Genomic DNA, 17,257 nt, shown 5'->3' on the forward strand with positions numbered 1-17,257 from the left:
CTGAATGATGTCAAATCAGCTTGATGAAGGGTGTGTGTCTAGTGAAAGGGAAGTATAATTTAGTTCGAAGTTACTGTTTGGAATAACTTCAAGTATGAGCATTTTCCCAGTGTTTGTTCTAGAGATCCCTTGTGCAATGTCAGGAAATGATTAAGATGATGAATCCTGTATCATGCGATTCTGTCTTTAATCAATACCATTTTAAAAAAAAATTTTTTTTTTAAAAACATATCAGGGATATTCAGACCAAAAGGCTGGATGCTCCCCCTTCTGGTGTGCTAACTGAAGTTTCAGTTTAGGAGATGGGGGGATTGTTTTTAAATGTAGAAGGACTGTGAAACTACTGTTTTTTCCTTCTCTCTTTTTTTTTTTCTTAACATGAAACACTTGAGTGTATTGACATGCTCGTAATTTCAAGAGCTGTGCTATAATTTTATAGTTTGTTCCTGTTTTCCTAAATGAAAAGTCTTAATACAAATGCTCCAGGTAGGTTGCATTTCATAGTATGTGTATCCTGTGGCTTAAAACAAGCACTCTAATGACTGCTGAGTGAACTAATAATAGTATGCAAACAGCTGAATTCCCAAATACAGCTTGAGTCAGAATATTCCTTATAATAAGAACCAGTCCCAGAGCTAGTAATGACTTTCTGTTAGATTTGGATGCTTTTAAATAGTGACCTTCAATTACAAAGCATTATGTAATTTTTTTAATGAAGAGTAAGTTGCAAAACATTCTTGGAAGCTCGTGAGATCTACCTGTGGACCTCCAAAGTCTAAAATATCTCCTGTAAATACTATATAGTCTAGGAGGAAGTTTAAATCTCCAGTTTGTGCTTTCTCATCAGATACCCGGTATGGCCTCATCATCAACACCTAAATATAATTCAAACTCCTTGGAGAATTCCTCAAGTAAAAGGGTGAGTGTAACATTTTTTTCATGTTTTTTGTGTCAGAGGTCCCAGAGAACATTATCTTCCATACTTGAGTAGAAAAATGAGTATTTGAATGACTTTTTTCTTGAATGTACATACATATTTTTATTGCTAAAATTCTAATGCAGTTAACTGAGTTGATTTAAATATCTTTCAGTGGATGGGTGACACATTCTCTGTATCATAAATTATGAGAGCCTCCTTAAAATAGATTCTAATATACTTACTCTTATTCTTGCTTTCTACATTGAAATATTCTGTGGCATTCTTGAAAATTTTTGGCACTTTGCTGTAAAAGGATCCTGTACTGCAGTTGATAAGTTATACCTAGTTATGTTTGGCTGGCTCAGTTTTAAAATGTTCTATCTGTAGTGGGAAATACATTAAAGCAATCTAAATGGCATTCCCCTCTGCTTTTTGATGCTGCATGGCTGAAGAAAATGTAATGTGTGCAAGAAAACAGAAACTAAGGTTTTATTAGCTTTTTAAACATTTCTTCAAAGGCAAAGATTATTTTCCATTAATCATTCTTAAAAACTACTGAACATGGGAAAGTCACAAATGAGTAGATTGTGTGTAATAGTTGTAGTATGTTGCTTAACTGATATCAGTTGATTTGTTCTTCCAAGCCCAGCGTACTTGGAAAATTAAATGCACAAAACTTTCAGGGAACTCACAGTATAGAAATTTAATTCCAATTTAATGCAAATATAGTTAACTATTCATTTAGAAGGAGAAAGACTAAAACATGTTTCTGTTTCAGATCTGTTCAACCTTTAAATGTTTGATAGTTGCAGTTTAGGATAGAGTTGTGTGTTTCTGTTTTGGTTCAGTCTGTCAATTTGTACTGTAGAAAAACCTGTTCTTTCCCATGCTGAAATTACCTTTAAGATGTTTTTTTTAAAAAAATCTGGAACTTGAAGGGATTGTAAATAAAATACGATGTGCTGTTGTACTTCTCTTTCTTTAGACTCTAAAAGATGGAACTAACTGGGAACAAAATGAAGAAATACCTCGTCTGCCAGGAGAAACTAGAGTTACAGGTATGCAGCTGCCTAATGCAGTGTGTGTTTAGGAGTGTGACATATACATGTATCTTACTGGATTGATTCATCGTTTGGACTGGTTTGGGCTGGGGGCGAGGGTAAGTCATGCTAAAATGTCATGAATCTTTTAAAGTAATTGTGATAGGGACTTTTTATCCCTTAGCACAAATAACTTTTTAAGTCTTTAAAATCTTGGTTTCCACACACAGCACATCCTCCAATGCAAAGAAATTGCAAGCCAGGATGTGTCATAATTGTATCTACAGACTAAGTAGCACGTGCCTAATGATGACGGCCCCTCCAGACTTTCCAAAGTCAAGAGAATTCTGTGTGCCACCCCATATGCATTGATATCTTGTACAGTAGTGTGGAACCTTAGCCCAAATTGTGATTACTCTAAGCACAATCTTATGCCTCCTTGACACAACATGGTATGCATGTAGCTACTAGGTACTTGTTAGCCTTTACATACAGTAATGTTGTAACATAAGGAAGATTAATGTATTGTGCACAGTGGTTTCTTACTTCATGGAGACTTTTCCTGGAATGGAGCCTTGCACTCATGGAGGTTTGTGTTGAGGTATCAGAATGCAACTGAAAGTAGTCTGTCTTTTATTTGTGAAGCTTCTCCTTCCCCCTGCCCAAGGATTTGTTAGGTGGGTTTGTAAACAAGATTGGCTGAGGTGAAACCTCAGTGATGATGCAGAGGAAGTAGTTATGTTTTTAATGAGGAAAGTTATGGGGAAGATATGAGGGAGAGGGTGTGGGACTAAGATGAAGGTTTGATATGATCCTTATGAAAATTGTCTGTGCTTTGGGGCAGCATGCTGGAAGGAGGGTGCTTGTTGTGGAAGGCAGATAAATAGATTGGGCTGAAGAAATGAGCGAACAGGGAGAAATAAATGGTTTGCAGTGCTTCTCTTAAGTCTTTAATGACATTGCTTCAGTTAAATCTTTCTTTTTTGAGTAGTACATGTTAGTACTTGTTTCTGTCCTTGCTGAAGCACTGCTGATGGCCTTATTGTATTTGATTGCCTCAAATTGAAATGTCATGTTTCTCTTCAGGATGGTGAGTTCTCTAAACAGTTTACAACTGAACTACATACTTCAATGCAGAATTGGTTACAGAGCACTGAAAGATGTAATAGTATCAACAGAAGAATGTATTTGTTCTGGGGTAGTGAATAGACTGATTCAGTAATCACAGAGAGGACTTAAATCTACTCGTTCTATGTCTTGCCCTCTCCCACACAGTGCCCAGAAAGAGAAGAGCACAAATTTGACTAGGGAAGGCTTCTGAAATCTGCTGATTTAAGTTGGGCAAGTTTAGTATATGAAGCTTTCACATTTTCTTAATAATTCAAGTGGACAAAATTCAGATTTATTTTAAATTTATTCATCCCTCACAGTGGCTTTTGAGTGGAGCTCTCTTATTTTACTGTTACTTAACTGATGCTGTCTTTAGCGCTGATTTTTTTTCTTTTCACAATCTTTAAGAAATGCTGCATTTCTTACAGACAAGGATGTTATTTATATGTGTCCGTTTAATGGCCCTGTTAAAGGAAGAGTGTACATCACAAACTACAGGCTGTACCTAAGAAGTGTGGAAAATGTGAGTAATATGCCACAATTACTTCCATGGGATGAGTTGGCTTTAAACCCCCTTCCCTTCACCTCCACTGCCTTTGATTTATTTTGAGGCCAGTTTTAATTTGTTTTAGTTTTGGCACATGTACACTTGTGGAATTGCATGGGAGACTTTTTATTGAAATGATTTGTAATGTTTGTAATAATGATATCTTAATTGCGTAATGACTAAATAGTAATTGCCTTTGTGCCACTGAGAAATCTGTATAAAAATGGAAGTTCTTTAAAGTTAACTGTGTTGTAAAAGTGTAATTTTTGCCTGGTAAGATTACGGTTTAATCACACTGACTATCTTTTGTCTGTTGGAGCTTTTTTGATAGCTGTTCCCTTTACACTTACTCTGTGATAGATCAAGGGCAGCAACTAATGATGTGCAATAGCTCTTAAAATGACTGTCAGTAAACCAAGATTTTGATTGTCCTTGCTGTTGGAAAATAAAAATACTTTGATCAATAGAACCTCCCATGAGTGGGGGGAATAGTAGTGTGTTCGATAAGCAGCAACATGAAAGAGAATAAAGTACGCTTGTTATCTGTTTTGTAATTCTTATATTTTTTAAAAATAAAATTTTAGGACTATTGAAATGAGGTCTTTCTGGTTGCAGCTAACTCTATTAGTAATCTCTTTCATTTATTCTGTATATCAATAAAAGAGTCTTAGCAAGTAGGGACAATCAGAAGTATGTAGCAGAAGGCATCTTTTAGGGTGTTGCCATCATTTTTCCCTGCATACTCTGTTAGGCATGAAGTATTTTTGTTGCATGTTAAATTGTACAGTCACTCAACAGCCTTGAACATCACCCAGACTTCATAACATGTTGGGAGGGAAAACACAATCAAATGCAGAAATACACTTTTGCTTTCTGTATGTATTTCACCTCTGCTTTCTATTGTAGAATGCGTAGGAACATTTTGTGAGAGTTGTCTTTTCAGATTAATCTTCTCCTTACTCAAACTTTCCTTGCAGGATCCAGTTGTGGTATTGAATGTTCCATTGGGTGTAATTTCAAGGATTGAAAAAATGGGAGGAGCTTCAAGCAGAGGAGAGAATTCATATGGATTAGATATAACCTGTAAAGTAAGACTTTCCAATAGTTCAGTAGAAAAATAGGAGTTCCTTTTTTCACTGCTTACCTATTTATAGGAATAAAAACACACACGTTCCTCACAGCTGAATTTAAAAAGATCTTCTTGGAACTGGACAGGGAAATACCTTTTGTATAAAGGACTATGTAACCCTGCATGTGAGGAGAGGGATTGGTCTTCCTTTCCAAATCACAGAAGTCTTGTTTTAGGGCTTTACTCCTGCATTGCTTCATTAGTTCATTTGTTTTAAAAGTAATTTTTTAGTCGTCCTAAAATCTTTGACGAACATCTCAGATGGGGTTTTTGTAAGCTGGTAGAGGCAGTGGAAAGCTTATCTAACAGCTATCTCAGAAAAAATTATGTTGCCATGAAAAAATATGGTCTTAGGGGAGTTTCCAGTGGATAATTCAGGATCCTTTATTTGACTCATTAATGGAGTTTGTATACACATTTGATTCTTAGCACTTAATGTGCAGATTGCTTATTTTTGATGTTAGTGATGAGAAAATAGTTAGGGACAACGTAGTCTAGACAGATTATTGGCAAATTTTCGTTTCTGAAAACAGAGTAACTCCCATCCTGCAAACATTGAATAGCCCATGAGTCTCTTTAGTGAATCAGATACAGTCACTTCTGAGGGCTTTATGCCAAAGCAGCATTTGCACCACACAGAATGTGGTACTGCTTTATTTGTAGATTTCTTATGCTCTATTCTGTTTTATGGGATAAGAAATAACACTGAACATTCAGTGGTTTGAGGTGTGTTGCAACCAGATTCTAAATCATGTTTAGTGTATAATGCAACATTTGTACATCAGATAAAAGTATTTTACTGCTTTGGTTCACTTAAAAGATAATGCCTTTGTTTTAGGATATGAGAAATTTACGGTTTGCATTAAAACAAGAAGGGCACAGCAGAAGAGATATATTTGAAGTCCTCACAAAATATGCTTTTCCTCAGTCACATAACTTGGTAAGTTACATCATTTATGCTATTGAGTTGCCTTAATGCAGGGTTCTTGCCAACTAGCTTTAACTGTTTGGCCTACTAATGGACATCATGGCTGCTTAAAAAAAAAAACCCACAGAATCTAGTGTCGGCATGAACTAAAGAGAATTAATGTTTTTATTTTGTACATTTGCAATATCTATGTATTTGTAAAATTATGGATGCTATATACTTCAGGTAAACTACTGAGCAGCTCTGGTCCATACAGATTTCATTGTTTAGATAGAGTCTGCAAGTTATCATCCCTAATTAGAAAATATGGTAGTACAAGCCTTACTTGACTTCTTGAAAATGTTAAACTATTGGGCAGTCTCAGAGGCAATGAAAAATACGAATCATCAAGAGTTTTATTTAGGAAGAGAAGATATGGTAAGACAACACTTGTTTTATTGATGAAACTGATGAACAGTACAACAGGCAGCTAACACACTAATGAATTTACACAAATTTATTTCAGGGAAAATAAAAAAATAAAAATATCTTATGGAAGGAGTCAAGCGACAATGATGTTAACTAACCATTATATGTTTCTTTGAAATGTGTGTACTGTGCTCAGTGGATCATTTTGACATCTCTTTAGTAAATGCTTTATTTTGTGTTTTGTAAAATTCAGTGTACATTTTATTAGGGTGCTTTTGTTTAGGATAATTGTATAAGACCTTGCTGCACAAAATGTTAGAGGGTTCTGCTATGAATTATTAAGAACTTTGTTCAGAGAATTGTTGAGTATATGAGGCTGCAACAAGAATCTTATTTCCTTCTCCGAAGATACATGTCAATCAATGAGCTATAGTCTATAAACATTTAATTCTTTGCAACTTTTTTGCAGAAGTTTTGCATTCTGTATGCAAACAGTCTGTACAATGAAAGCATACAAAAAAAGAAACACTTTTGCTTAGAATCTTTTGTATTGTGGACAAATAGGTATTAAATGAAACTGAGATTTCTACATTTGAGTAGGTGTGAGGAGCTGTACTCACAAAGAAAACTGTTGTAGAAGAAGTGAACATATCTCTAACTGCTGCTGGCATTTTATGCATCTTACAATAGAGAATGATTGAAAGCATGACAGGATATATGGACTTCAAAAGGATGATGGAAAAGAAAGAGAAAGCTATGTGCAGAAATATCAAATTATAAAGAAGTTTAGGTCAAAAGAGGCTTCTGGACATCATCTGGGCCAGGCATCTGTTGCAAGTAGGACCTTAGATTGGGTTATCGAGGGCATGGTCAAGCATAGTCTTGAACGTTTCCTGTGAGGCAGATTCCATCATGTCTCTGGGCAATCTCATCCAATATTTAATTGTTCTCATGGTGAAGAATTTCTTTTTTTTTTTTGTCTTATATTGAGGAGCTGTGTGGATTTGCATGTAGTGAATGTGGACAAATTAAGTTATAACTTAGGAGAGTCCCTTGCGGGATTTTTCTATGGTGTCCAATCCAGCTGCAGGGCTTGAATAACCTGGTGATGAGATGTGGACTTGTATTGGGGTTTTGTCATTCAAAAAGACCCAGTTTTCCTGTCCAGTGATGGTATTGAGTAATGTGTGGACTAGTACACTTCCTGCTTATTAGTTGCTCCTGTTTAACCTAGTAAAGCTCATCATTACGTGGCCTGGCCCATTTTGAATGTAACTTGCCAATAGAAGTTATGCTCAATAACAAAAGGCTCAGTCAAGACGGAGGTAATTTTACCTTCAGATTCAGTACAGCACAAAACTTGGGAAGATAGTGACAACATGGAGAATAGCTGTACTTTGTATCTCTTAGCAAAGTCTGGAGCGGGGTATAACCATTAGAAATTATGATTACTCTGGAGTGAAATAAAGTGAGCCTATGTTATAACGTGAAGTTTCACCTGCCCTTATTTTCCAATGTCGCAATGTTGGTGAGCTCCTAACTTTAAAATGAGCTAAGCGAATGTGTGATATTTTTGGTGTACTTTTGCCATATTTCAGCAAACAGCTTAAATTGATCCTGCTAAAGGTGAGTGTTTCTGCCTGGTTGTTCATTCCTGCCTTTGTTTTCCCTGTGTGAGTTTGGGGCTGCATGATGAACCACATAGGGGACTAAAGCTAAAGAAGGAGAAAAAAAATAAGAGCTTTACCCTCAGTCATCTCCTCATTCTTAGTCCAATGTGAGGATGGGGTCAGGGCATCTATGGGTGGGTATGAATGAAGAGGAATGATGGTACTGCCTCTTTCAGTGGCTGGTTTAGAACAAGGTTTCACTCTCTGAATATGACAGGATGTCTGGGCTGTGCATGCCTGCCTCCTTTGAACGTATGCTGAGAGTCTGACCATGCAGCTAGCTCCATCAGGGACATCTTTTATAAAGAACATGCTGTGGCTTCACATGACAGCTGGGTGAAGATGGCAGCCCTCTGCTACTCCAATGCTGAGCTCTTGCTTTTCTCTGGTTTCCATCTCTCTACCTTCCAGCCATATGATTGATTATTCCTCTTATATCAAACTCACAGTTGTATAATCACCAAGTAAGCCAATGTAGCTCACTTATCCAGCACAAAATACTGTTTTCTGAGTTAGTCCTGTGCCACTTTTAACAGTTTGAGGAGACCTGGTTTGAAATCGGTATGCACCAGAACCAGTGCAGGAGAGGGTATGTGAGCGTAACAGGGAGCAGGCAGGAGAGGAGAGAGGGACGTTGTATTTTTAGCAGTGTTAAACTGGTAACTTTGCTCAGACCACCTTGTAGAACTCATCCTTGACCTTCAGGTGGTTCAGCAGCACTGATGCTTGTGCAGCTCTGCAGTGGAAAGAAGGCATCAATAAAGGTCTAAACCTTTACTGTCCTGATTTTTATCTGTATTTTTATATTTTATGTCAGATTTTTATCTGACAGATTTTTATCTGTAGTGGAACCATATCCTTAGAGCTGATCCTAACCAAGAACTTTTAGAGATGCCTTGCTTCCGTTTTCTTCATGCTATACCATTCTCGGACAAATGGATGGTAAGTACAGTCCAAAACATTATTTCTCAGTGGAGTGTACTTACTGTTTTGAAGACTTTTCTGCATCACCATCCCAACAGCAGTGTTTGAGAGCCTATAATAAATCACTGGTCTGCTCACAGCTCTTTGTCAGTGTCTCATCATTGTGCTGTGTGCTTACTTCCAGATGCTAACTCTTGTCTCTCTCCAATTTGAGCATAGGTTGGGTTCAGATCTCCTTGAATCAGTAACATAATGTAAAATCTGATAGCTCATGTGACTGACAGCTTAGTCGATATGGAACAAACAGCTGCCATCCATAATCCTCTGTCGCATTTGCAATCGTATGCTAATTGGAAAGAAAATTGTTGCTGAAAGTGTTTTTAAAAAAGTTTAAAAGAAAACAAAAACCCTAAACCCCCCAAAATTAAATGTTTGTAGTACCCCACAAAAGATGAGATATATTTAGTCTCTGTAGTTTAGTTTCTGCATAGCAGCTGCTTCACTTCCTGATCGTATCTTGAAACTACACATCATCATTTTTATAAGATTATTCGCCACCATAATACCTGCATGATATTTATTTCTAACCATGATCACTCTGTGGGAGTGCCAGTTTTGATGAGACATGCTGGTAGTCATGCTGACTTTGACTTCTCCCACTCCCAATGTAGCTAGTTATCTTGGTAATTTAAAATGTCTGAGAGTCAGATCATGCCAGTGTTGCTGCTGGACCTACAAAGATGATTTTAGATGGCCGTGAGGCCTGGCATAGGTGCCTATCTGATGGAGCACCTGATTTTGCAAAAAAAATCTTGACCTGAGGCTTCATTCGGAATGACTTAGGTCAGTCTTAGTGCCGTAATGATGTAAGGTCACCATATTCACAAATGATCAGCAGTTAATTATGTAACTACTACAATGTCTGGTCTTAGTTTTTAGATGAGCAGGTAAGATGTAACTGGCTGAATTGTAGTAATGGCATATTAAAGGCAAGGATAATGATATCTATTTTTAAACACAGTGAGAAACTGACAGCCTTCTCACTGAGTAAAAGCTTAGTGATTTATAATATATGAAAAGCATAAACCAGTAAGTTAAAAACAAACAAAAAATTTACTTTCTTTGCATGTGTGTAACACCTTGTTCTAGTTTTGCTGCTTTCTTCTTTTGTAATGCTTAAAGATTGATCAAATATTTAATAAATTGTATATATGTTATATGCTCATGTACAAGTAGAACATGTATTTATGTACTGTAATTCCATAGAGTAAATCTATAACTGTTTGTAAATAGACTGTTTGCCAAACTGTCTTGTCAGATTGCAGCTGCTCTCTCCTTTATCTTGCAGAACTACATTGTGTTGTGAGCAACCAGTGTATCGCATATTATTTTTGCGTGCAAAATGGTAATCATAAATTGAACGTTGAAGGCAAACGCTTAGTCTGCAGGAGGACTGAAAAAGAGACTCTGTGTGTTGAAATTGCGGATTAGCACCTGCAAGGAAGTAAACAGAATTATTTGCATGGTGAAGCATAAAAAGTAGCTTACCAAAAATGTTACAAGATTTAAAAGCCTTTTTAAAAGTGTAGTAGTAGACTTCTGCTTCAAGTAAAGCAGTAGTCATCTGCTTTTAGACTATGGATCTACCATGAAATCCCGACTTCCATTCTATGCAAAGAGGCTTTAATTTGCTTTTGCAAAAATCTTAACTGGTGTATTGTAAGTCTTACTTGTTTTTACCAACTACAGGTATTGATAAGTCACAAGGCTTGCATGCCGTAAGTTTTCTGAGTGTTGATTTACTATACTTTTTTATTTCTTACCTCTTTAATGCTTTCCTTCATTTCTTCTTTCTGTTTCCTGTGGCAGCTGAAAATAATTTGAAACTGATTTTTGGTTAGTTGGTAGACTAATAGGAATTGGTGGGCTTCCATCAGACATATAGCACTAATCTCCATCAAACTTAGAACAGATATGGTCAGTGCATTGGAGGTGATTGCAAACTATCCTGCTTTGAGCCCAAGATGTGAGATAAAACCAGTAATCAGTGTAACTTAAGGTAAATCTGTGCTTTATTCAAGTGGCTTTTGGCTGGCTGGTCTCAGTGCTGAGAGGAGGGACGTCAGCTCAGGCTCGCTGTTGGAAACACTGATGTATTGAGCAGGTTGTCTACCTGAAACTTGTACTGTTGCTTGTACTTAGTATCCAACCAAACTAATTTAGAGTTGACTCAGGTATACCTGTACAAACCACATGGTTTTAAAAAGCCTGTTCCTGATCTAAAAGAACCCCAACCCACACTTTTATTTTACTGCAATATTGTTCTGAAACTGAATGTATCTTGTATGTAAGTTTTATTTTTTTTAATATTTCCAACCATTTTTGTCGAATGTAGACACATCTAATGAAGCTACAGTTGGTTTAATTCTTGGGAAAATAGGCTGGGTGCAATAGGAGCTGCGGAGAAGTGTTTTTTGTTGGAGAGGCAGGATTAACAACAAAAGAAGGGAATGGAATTTTGTGTGTGAAGACAGAAATGAGTGGAGGCTCAGAGTACCTAAAGTATTGTTTGGGGAGAAGGAAGGTTTAGCAGGAATGCACTACAGATCTAGAGGGAAGGAAAGATGTATGAAGAAGGCATGGGGCAGAACTGGCCAACTTTTTATTATACTCTGGTATTTGAAAGGCTTGCCTGTGTGCATAATGACGCACTGAGAGAGGTTGGCAGGGCTTTTCTGCTTTGTGGTGTCATGTAATTAATGTAGTTTGCTTCTCTGACCTTCCTCTGCCCTCTGAAAGACAGAAATGTACACCCAGCTGGTCCATACTAAATGCCTATGGGCAGTGAAGTGACTTCCCTGTTTTCATCCTGACATGAGAGGGGGTTGTGTGTATGAGAGGGGCACTAATATTGAAGGAACCTGTATCCACAAAAAGCTAAGCCATGTATTTTTACTAAGATAGCACCTCTCAAATCTTACAGTAAATGAGATGAGAACCTATGTGGAATATATGGTAAATAGCATAATTTCTTCTTCCCATAATTTATTTGTCCCATTTGCCATCTGCACTGTAGAATTGCATTCAGATTATGTGCGCTGTCATGTGAAAGCTTCAGCAATGTTATGTTAATCAAGACATACAGATACAAACATACTGCATTTAATCTCTAAGCTTGGGTTATTTAGGACTGAAGTGGAAATACGTGGGTTGTTAATGCAGATGTAAAGCTTACCTGAACTATAACAAACCCTTATTGGATATAAATATATAATTATCACATTGATTTGTTCACTATAATGGGGTTTGTCAGTTTGGTGCATGAGAATAATAAAAGGTCCAATTCAACAAAAAAAGTTACTCAGTAGAAATTATTTCACATTGCTCATTATCACATTTTGTTTCTAATAAATAACTTAATGTACAAATGTGTGCTAAATACGGCTTGTACTGACACAAGTAAGAAAATACAACTGTGTCCAAGCATATATCTTATGTTTGCTGAAGTATATGAATCTTAGTATTAAAATGGTTATAAATGTGGGTTGCTTATTACACTGAAGTTACACTGTAGTTTAAAATTAAATAGAACTATATGAAATTAGTATAAATGTATGCAGAGTTTTAAATGCATGTTCTCCTACTCTGACTTTTCCGCTGTGTCATGTTGGAATACATAGAGGGATACAAATTTTACTTTCATCTAATGAGCTCTTTAAGTGGATGCAAATGTACAAAAATCTTAGGTTGAGAAATTACTTTAAACTGTGTATTGTTAAATGGAACCATGCTATGATTATCAGAGTGGAGAAGGAAGCATTTTTACTCTTTGAAACTGCTTTATATATTGCTTTGAGTATTTTGTTGTGAGAGGTGGGACTAAGGTAGGGTGGGGATGTGGCTGTATTTCAGACTCTAGCGTTTAGCCTGGACTAAAGTTCAGGCCATCTTCACAGAGTATTTCAAGTCTTGAAATATTAAGTCTGAAGTGAAAGGCTGTTGGGGGTGGTGGGATTCAGATCTTTCATCTTTTTTTTATACGATGAGTAAAACTTTCAGTAGTAACCAGATTAACAGATTGTCTGTACACAATATGCACATATAAATGTGTGTATATAAATTTGTGTTACAATTTAGTCACCTCTTGCAGAAGAAAAATAATTTTTAGTCTTCAGGTTTTTAGATACAGTTAATTTTTAAATACTGTTCTTGCTGGAGTATACTTCAGGAGTTTCCTCTAAATTGCTCAAATAAAAATCCAAGTCCAAACTTTGCTCCATACACCTTCACATTCATTGTAGTGTTCTGTTATTCTTGTGAATTGATCCATGCTACTAATGACTTTTTTCTTGAGCAATATAGGAAGAATTTGTACTACCTGGAATGTCAACACAAGTGATGGAGCTTAACTGTCAAGTTTAATAGTTGTGGGTTGTGTGACTGAAAGCTTTTGTAGCAGGTGTGGTAAAGCTGCTGTAACTAGGCATTTTAAGTGAAACATGCTGTACATAGTAGGGCATTGTTCTTTCAGAAAGAATTATGTCCATCCCCTCCTCATGCATAGAAAATTTAAACCTATTTTTAAAAGATGAAAACAAAATACACTTTTCTATCTGATTTCTTGTGGATTATTTTGTGGGTGGCATGAGCAGCATAGCTGCCACTTGTTTATTTCTAGTTTGGAGGAGCACATTCTTTATTTTTATCAGTAAAATCTCCTATGTAACAGGTATCACAGTGCACTGTATTAAACTCATGTATTTTACTTGTGAGGGCTTAAGCTTGGTAATTTTTAAGTTCTCACCAGGAAACTTGCAGTAAGTAGCAACTTAAATAACATATTCCTTCCTTTGAGACCTCTTTTAAGAGGTTAGGATTCCAGTGTTTCCTACTGTTGCAAGATTCTCCTTTGACTCTGGTTCCTTGGTGAATTATTAGCATAGTTGCTCTTTGGGGTGTAGCAAATTCCTTTGGGGAGGAGGGGATAGTTCTTGTGTGTAGCCATTTATTAATAGGTCAGCAAATCAGTTGCACCTACTGCTTTAGATAGTGGTATTCCTGTTTTGCTATAATCCTAGTTTGCAACTAAGACAAACAACCGTTCTCCATTTTTCTGCTTAACTTCTGATACTTGCATCTACTTCTACTGGAATGTTGTGGGTTTTTTCTGATAGGGTTGATGTCCACCTCTTTCCTTTTTCTTTCTTCATCTCTTCCCTCCATCCCACTTGATAGCAGTTTACTTAGAAGAATCTGTAATGTTTACTTACAGTGAAGGCCTACCCCTTTAAAAATGGTGAAGATATTCAGAAAACACAACTTGGGAATGCATTGTTTACTTCTACAAACTTGCCAATGAATGTACTCGCTCTAAAATACTGATCTAATTTAAAGTTCCAGTTTCTAAAACTAGTGGGTTAAAGGATTTTATGTGAGCAGTAATGTCCTTCCAAAATACTTGTTGATTTGAAATACATGAGGAAAAAACCTCCCTTTGAAGGGATTCAGTTTTGTGTTTTGATTAGAGCTGTTTACTTTTTAAACCATAGTACCCTGTTAGGCTAAACAGAACTGCCTGGAGCCATTAGGGTCTGCCTTAAGAAGGTCTACAGAAACCTCCGTCTGGGCTGATGGTGCACTTCTGAAGCACTGCCTCACCTTTGTAGATGTAATCATGGCACCTTAGAACTTTTTTTCCTCACTTGTCCATGTTTATGCATTTCTGCTTAGTTCTGGTCTACGCCTATAAAAATTCCGTAGATTTGGGATGTTCAGTTTAGGATTCAATTTTTTCTTTTAATGTCGTTGAGTAGTTAAGAGACTCTCAGCTTTTTTGTTACAAATGAGCTATGATGGGCTCTTGAATGCTTTCTGCTCTGGCTGCTGTTGCTCAGTTAGCTCAGGACAACGTATTCTGTTCTCTGGCTTTTTGTTTGGTTGGTTGGTTTTGTTTTGGGTTTTGGTTTTTTTTTTTTTTTGAAGCGTCTTCGTTTCATGCTCCCGTTGGCATCTGAAGCATTTGTAAGCCACCAAGATCAATTTTCTTAATGCAGGAGATTTTTAAAATAAACATTACTTTTGTTTTCATTATAAACTGTAAAAGCAAACCAAGGAAAAAATGGGTTGGTTAGTTAGTACAGCCCACTTGGAATTGATTGAAAGAAGGAAGCTAAAAGGTATGAGGAAGTTGTCAGAATCCTGGGTGAGGATGCTGTGTTGTAAAAATGAGTCCTGAGGGTGAGCAACAAAGCAAGAGAAAAGTAGATAGTTTCATTTTTAATGGCAACTTTTTAATTTTCATGGAGTTTTACAGTAAACTGGATTTCCCTTAGTAAGGAACAATTGGAGTGGGATGCAGAAAGAAGGCTGTTTCCTAATGGCAATGAAGAGCAATTAAAACCTTTTTGCACTTTCAATTTAGCATCTAATATTTTATGCAGTAATTCCAACTGTACCTATTGGAGAAATTTGGGTGAGAAGACAGTAGTTTATTTGGTGAGGATGTGAAGTACAGGAAATAAACTGATATAAACTATTTTAGAACATTTCAATCTCCTGACAGTAAAAAAAATCCAACACTTTAAGCTTAGTAATTTTTATTATTTTGTTACTTCTTGTTTCACCTATTGTCACATTTTCATTATTTCATTAGCAGATCTGTATTGTTTGTTACTTCTTGGTATTTGCTTTACAGCAATAAATAAATATCAAATTTAAATAAAGAGAATGGGGCTGGCATGGAAAAGTCAGTCCTATTTTGTGGCAGGCGTTAGGGTATAACTGATGATGAGCCTTCATGTTTGCCGCTTTCAGTCAGAGTTTGGTGTAATAAACTTCTTTTACATCCTACAGCTTTTTTTTGCATTTGCAAATGAAGAAAAGTTTTCTGAAAATGGATGGATGGTGTACAATCCAATGTCTGAATACAGGAGACAAGTGAGTTATTAAAGTTGCAGTTGCCCAGTGCTTTCACATCCAACAGCTTACATAGGGGAATTATTGTTTATGTATTTCTCTTATCAGCTCTTTTGTGGGGGGAGCTGAGAATGGGAGACGATGGAAATAAAACTGGGAAAAAAGTAAAGAAAAGAAATAAAACATTGGAGCCTTTAAAAAATTAGAATGTCACAGGAAGGTAGCCTTTGCTCTTTGAAGGAAGTTATTGATACCTCTTACAAGGTGCCACTGTTAAGCAAGCAAGGGGTGGGGAGAATGTGCCAAATATGTAACTACAGGGTCCTAAATATAGATTTGATTTGGTCTACTTCTTCCTGAAGTGAAGGGGGAAAAAAGCAGCTTATTTTAGAAACAGTGTTGCTTTACAGAAGTTATTTATATGTCTATCAGTATTTTACCTTGGTCTTTAGGTGATTCTAGAAAAATGTTAATGAAAGAGGATGATATATTTAATTTTAAAATGTCTTTTAGATGATTTATTTTTGGTTTAAATATGAGGTTTTTTTAAAAAAAAAAATCGATATCAAACAATAAGGACTTCCTTAGATTTGGGGTTTTTTTTCCCCTACATAGTTTTTTGGTTCAAGGTTTAGAGGCCTAAGACCCAAACAAGGTAAAATACAAACACCCACACAAACCCCACTGTGCGTGTGTGGAGGGCTTATCAGTCTGTCTCAATTTCCTGGCTGCTGTTTATGAAATGCCTTACTGAGCAGACTGCAACTAAAACTTTTTGTTTCTCAATAAGAAAGCCACCCTGAATCTTATTTATAACCTGAAAGGCTACAGGGAAGAAAGGTTGAGATGAGACTTCCTTCCCCGTCTTCTCAGGACCATTGTCCCTTTTCAGCAGGCAAAATGGAAAGGCAGAGCTTTGAGGGAGGAGAGAAGGCAATTTTCTTTGCTCAATCCCACAGTTAAAGAAACACATCTACTAGTTTTAATCATTGTTCTGAAACTTGTTTTAAGAATATAATTGTGTATGTAAGAGTGTATGAGACAGCTATGCAGTCGTTTAAGGCTGTGAATCCATCAGCAATGAGCTGTTTTGTGTGGTCTTGTAATCTTTTTTTCTTCTATTGTTTTGAAACAGCACTGTAGTTAGGTTAAATTGGTAGGTTGTTGCCACCATGTGGCCATAATGTCGTGTAAAATTCAAGAGCAGAATTATTATTTGTACAGCCAAAAATACATTGAAAAACTTTGTGTTACGTTGTAGGGACTGCCTAATGAACGGTGGCGAGTAACTTTTATTAATGAACATTACGGACTGTGTGACACATATCCATCGCTCCTAGTAGTGCCATATAATGCCACAGATGATGATCTCAAGAAGGTTGCTGCCTTTAGGTCCAGAAATAGAATCCCGGTGAGTATTATGTAATGAAAGTTACCTTATAGCATAGCTAGTTTTAAGCATGCATCCAAACAAGTTTTTGCTGAATATGACACAGAGGATGCTTTTTTTGGAAATAGCTACAGCAAAATAGTTTTGATTGGCTGGTGGTTTTTACTGCTTGAAACTAGGGTCTTGGCCAAGCCATGTTTCCGTTTTTCCCCCACAATAATCACCCATTCCAACTTTGTTGATTTTAACTTGAATTTTCTAGTGACAACTGCCAGCA

The 17,257-nt window shown here is 36.5% G+C and overlaps 1 protein-coding gene across 2 annotated transcripts in view; it reads left to right on the plus strand.

The window, feature by feature from the left end:
- MTM1 (myotubularin 1) overlaps window positions 1–17,257 on the plus strand; it is a 46,096-nt gene that overhangs the window by 11,671 nt on the left and 17,168 nt on the right. For both annotated transcript variants that reach the window (XM_054839160.1, XM_054839161.1), the window contains exons 3-9: window positions 848–919; window positions 1,905–1,977; window positions 3,498–3,592; window positions 4,594–4,704; window positions 5,584–5,685; window positions 15,528–15,611; window positions 16,852–17,001. In XM_054839160.1, coding sequence (XP_054695135.1) covers window positions 857–919; window positions 1,905–1,977; window positions 3,498–3,592; window positions 4,594–4,704; window positions 5,584–5,685; window positions 15,528–15,611; window positions 16,852–17,001 — 678 coding nt within the window. In that variant the 5' untranslated portion in view covers window positions 848–856. The remainder of the gene's footprint in view (window positions 1–847; window positions 920–1,904; window positions 1,978–3,497; window positions 3,593–4,593; window positions 4,705–5,583; window positions 5,686–15,527; window positions 15,612–16,851; window positions 17,002–17,257) is intronic.

The sequence above is a fragment of the Grus americana genome, chromosome 12 (assembly GCF_028858705.1).
Source record: "Grus americana isolate bGruAme1 chromosome 12, bGruAme1.mat, whole genome shotgun sequence".
Taxonomy (NCBI): domain Eukaryota; kingdom Metazoa; phylum Chordata; class Aves; order Gruiformes; family Gruidae; genus Grus; species Grus americana.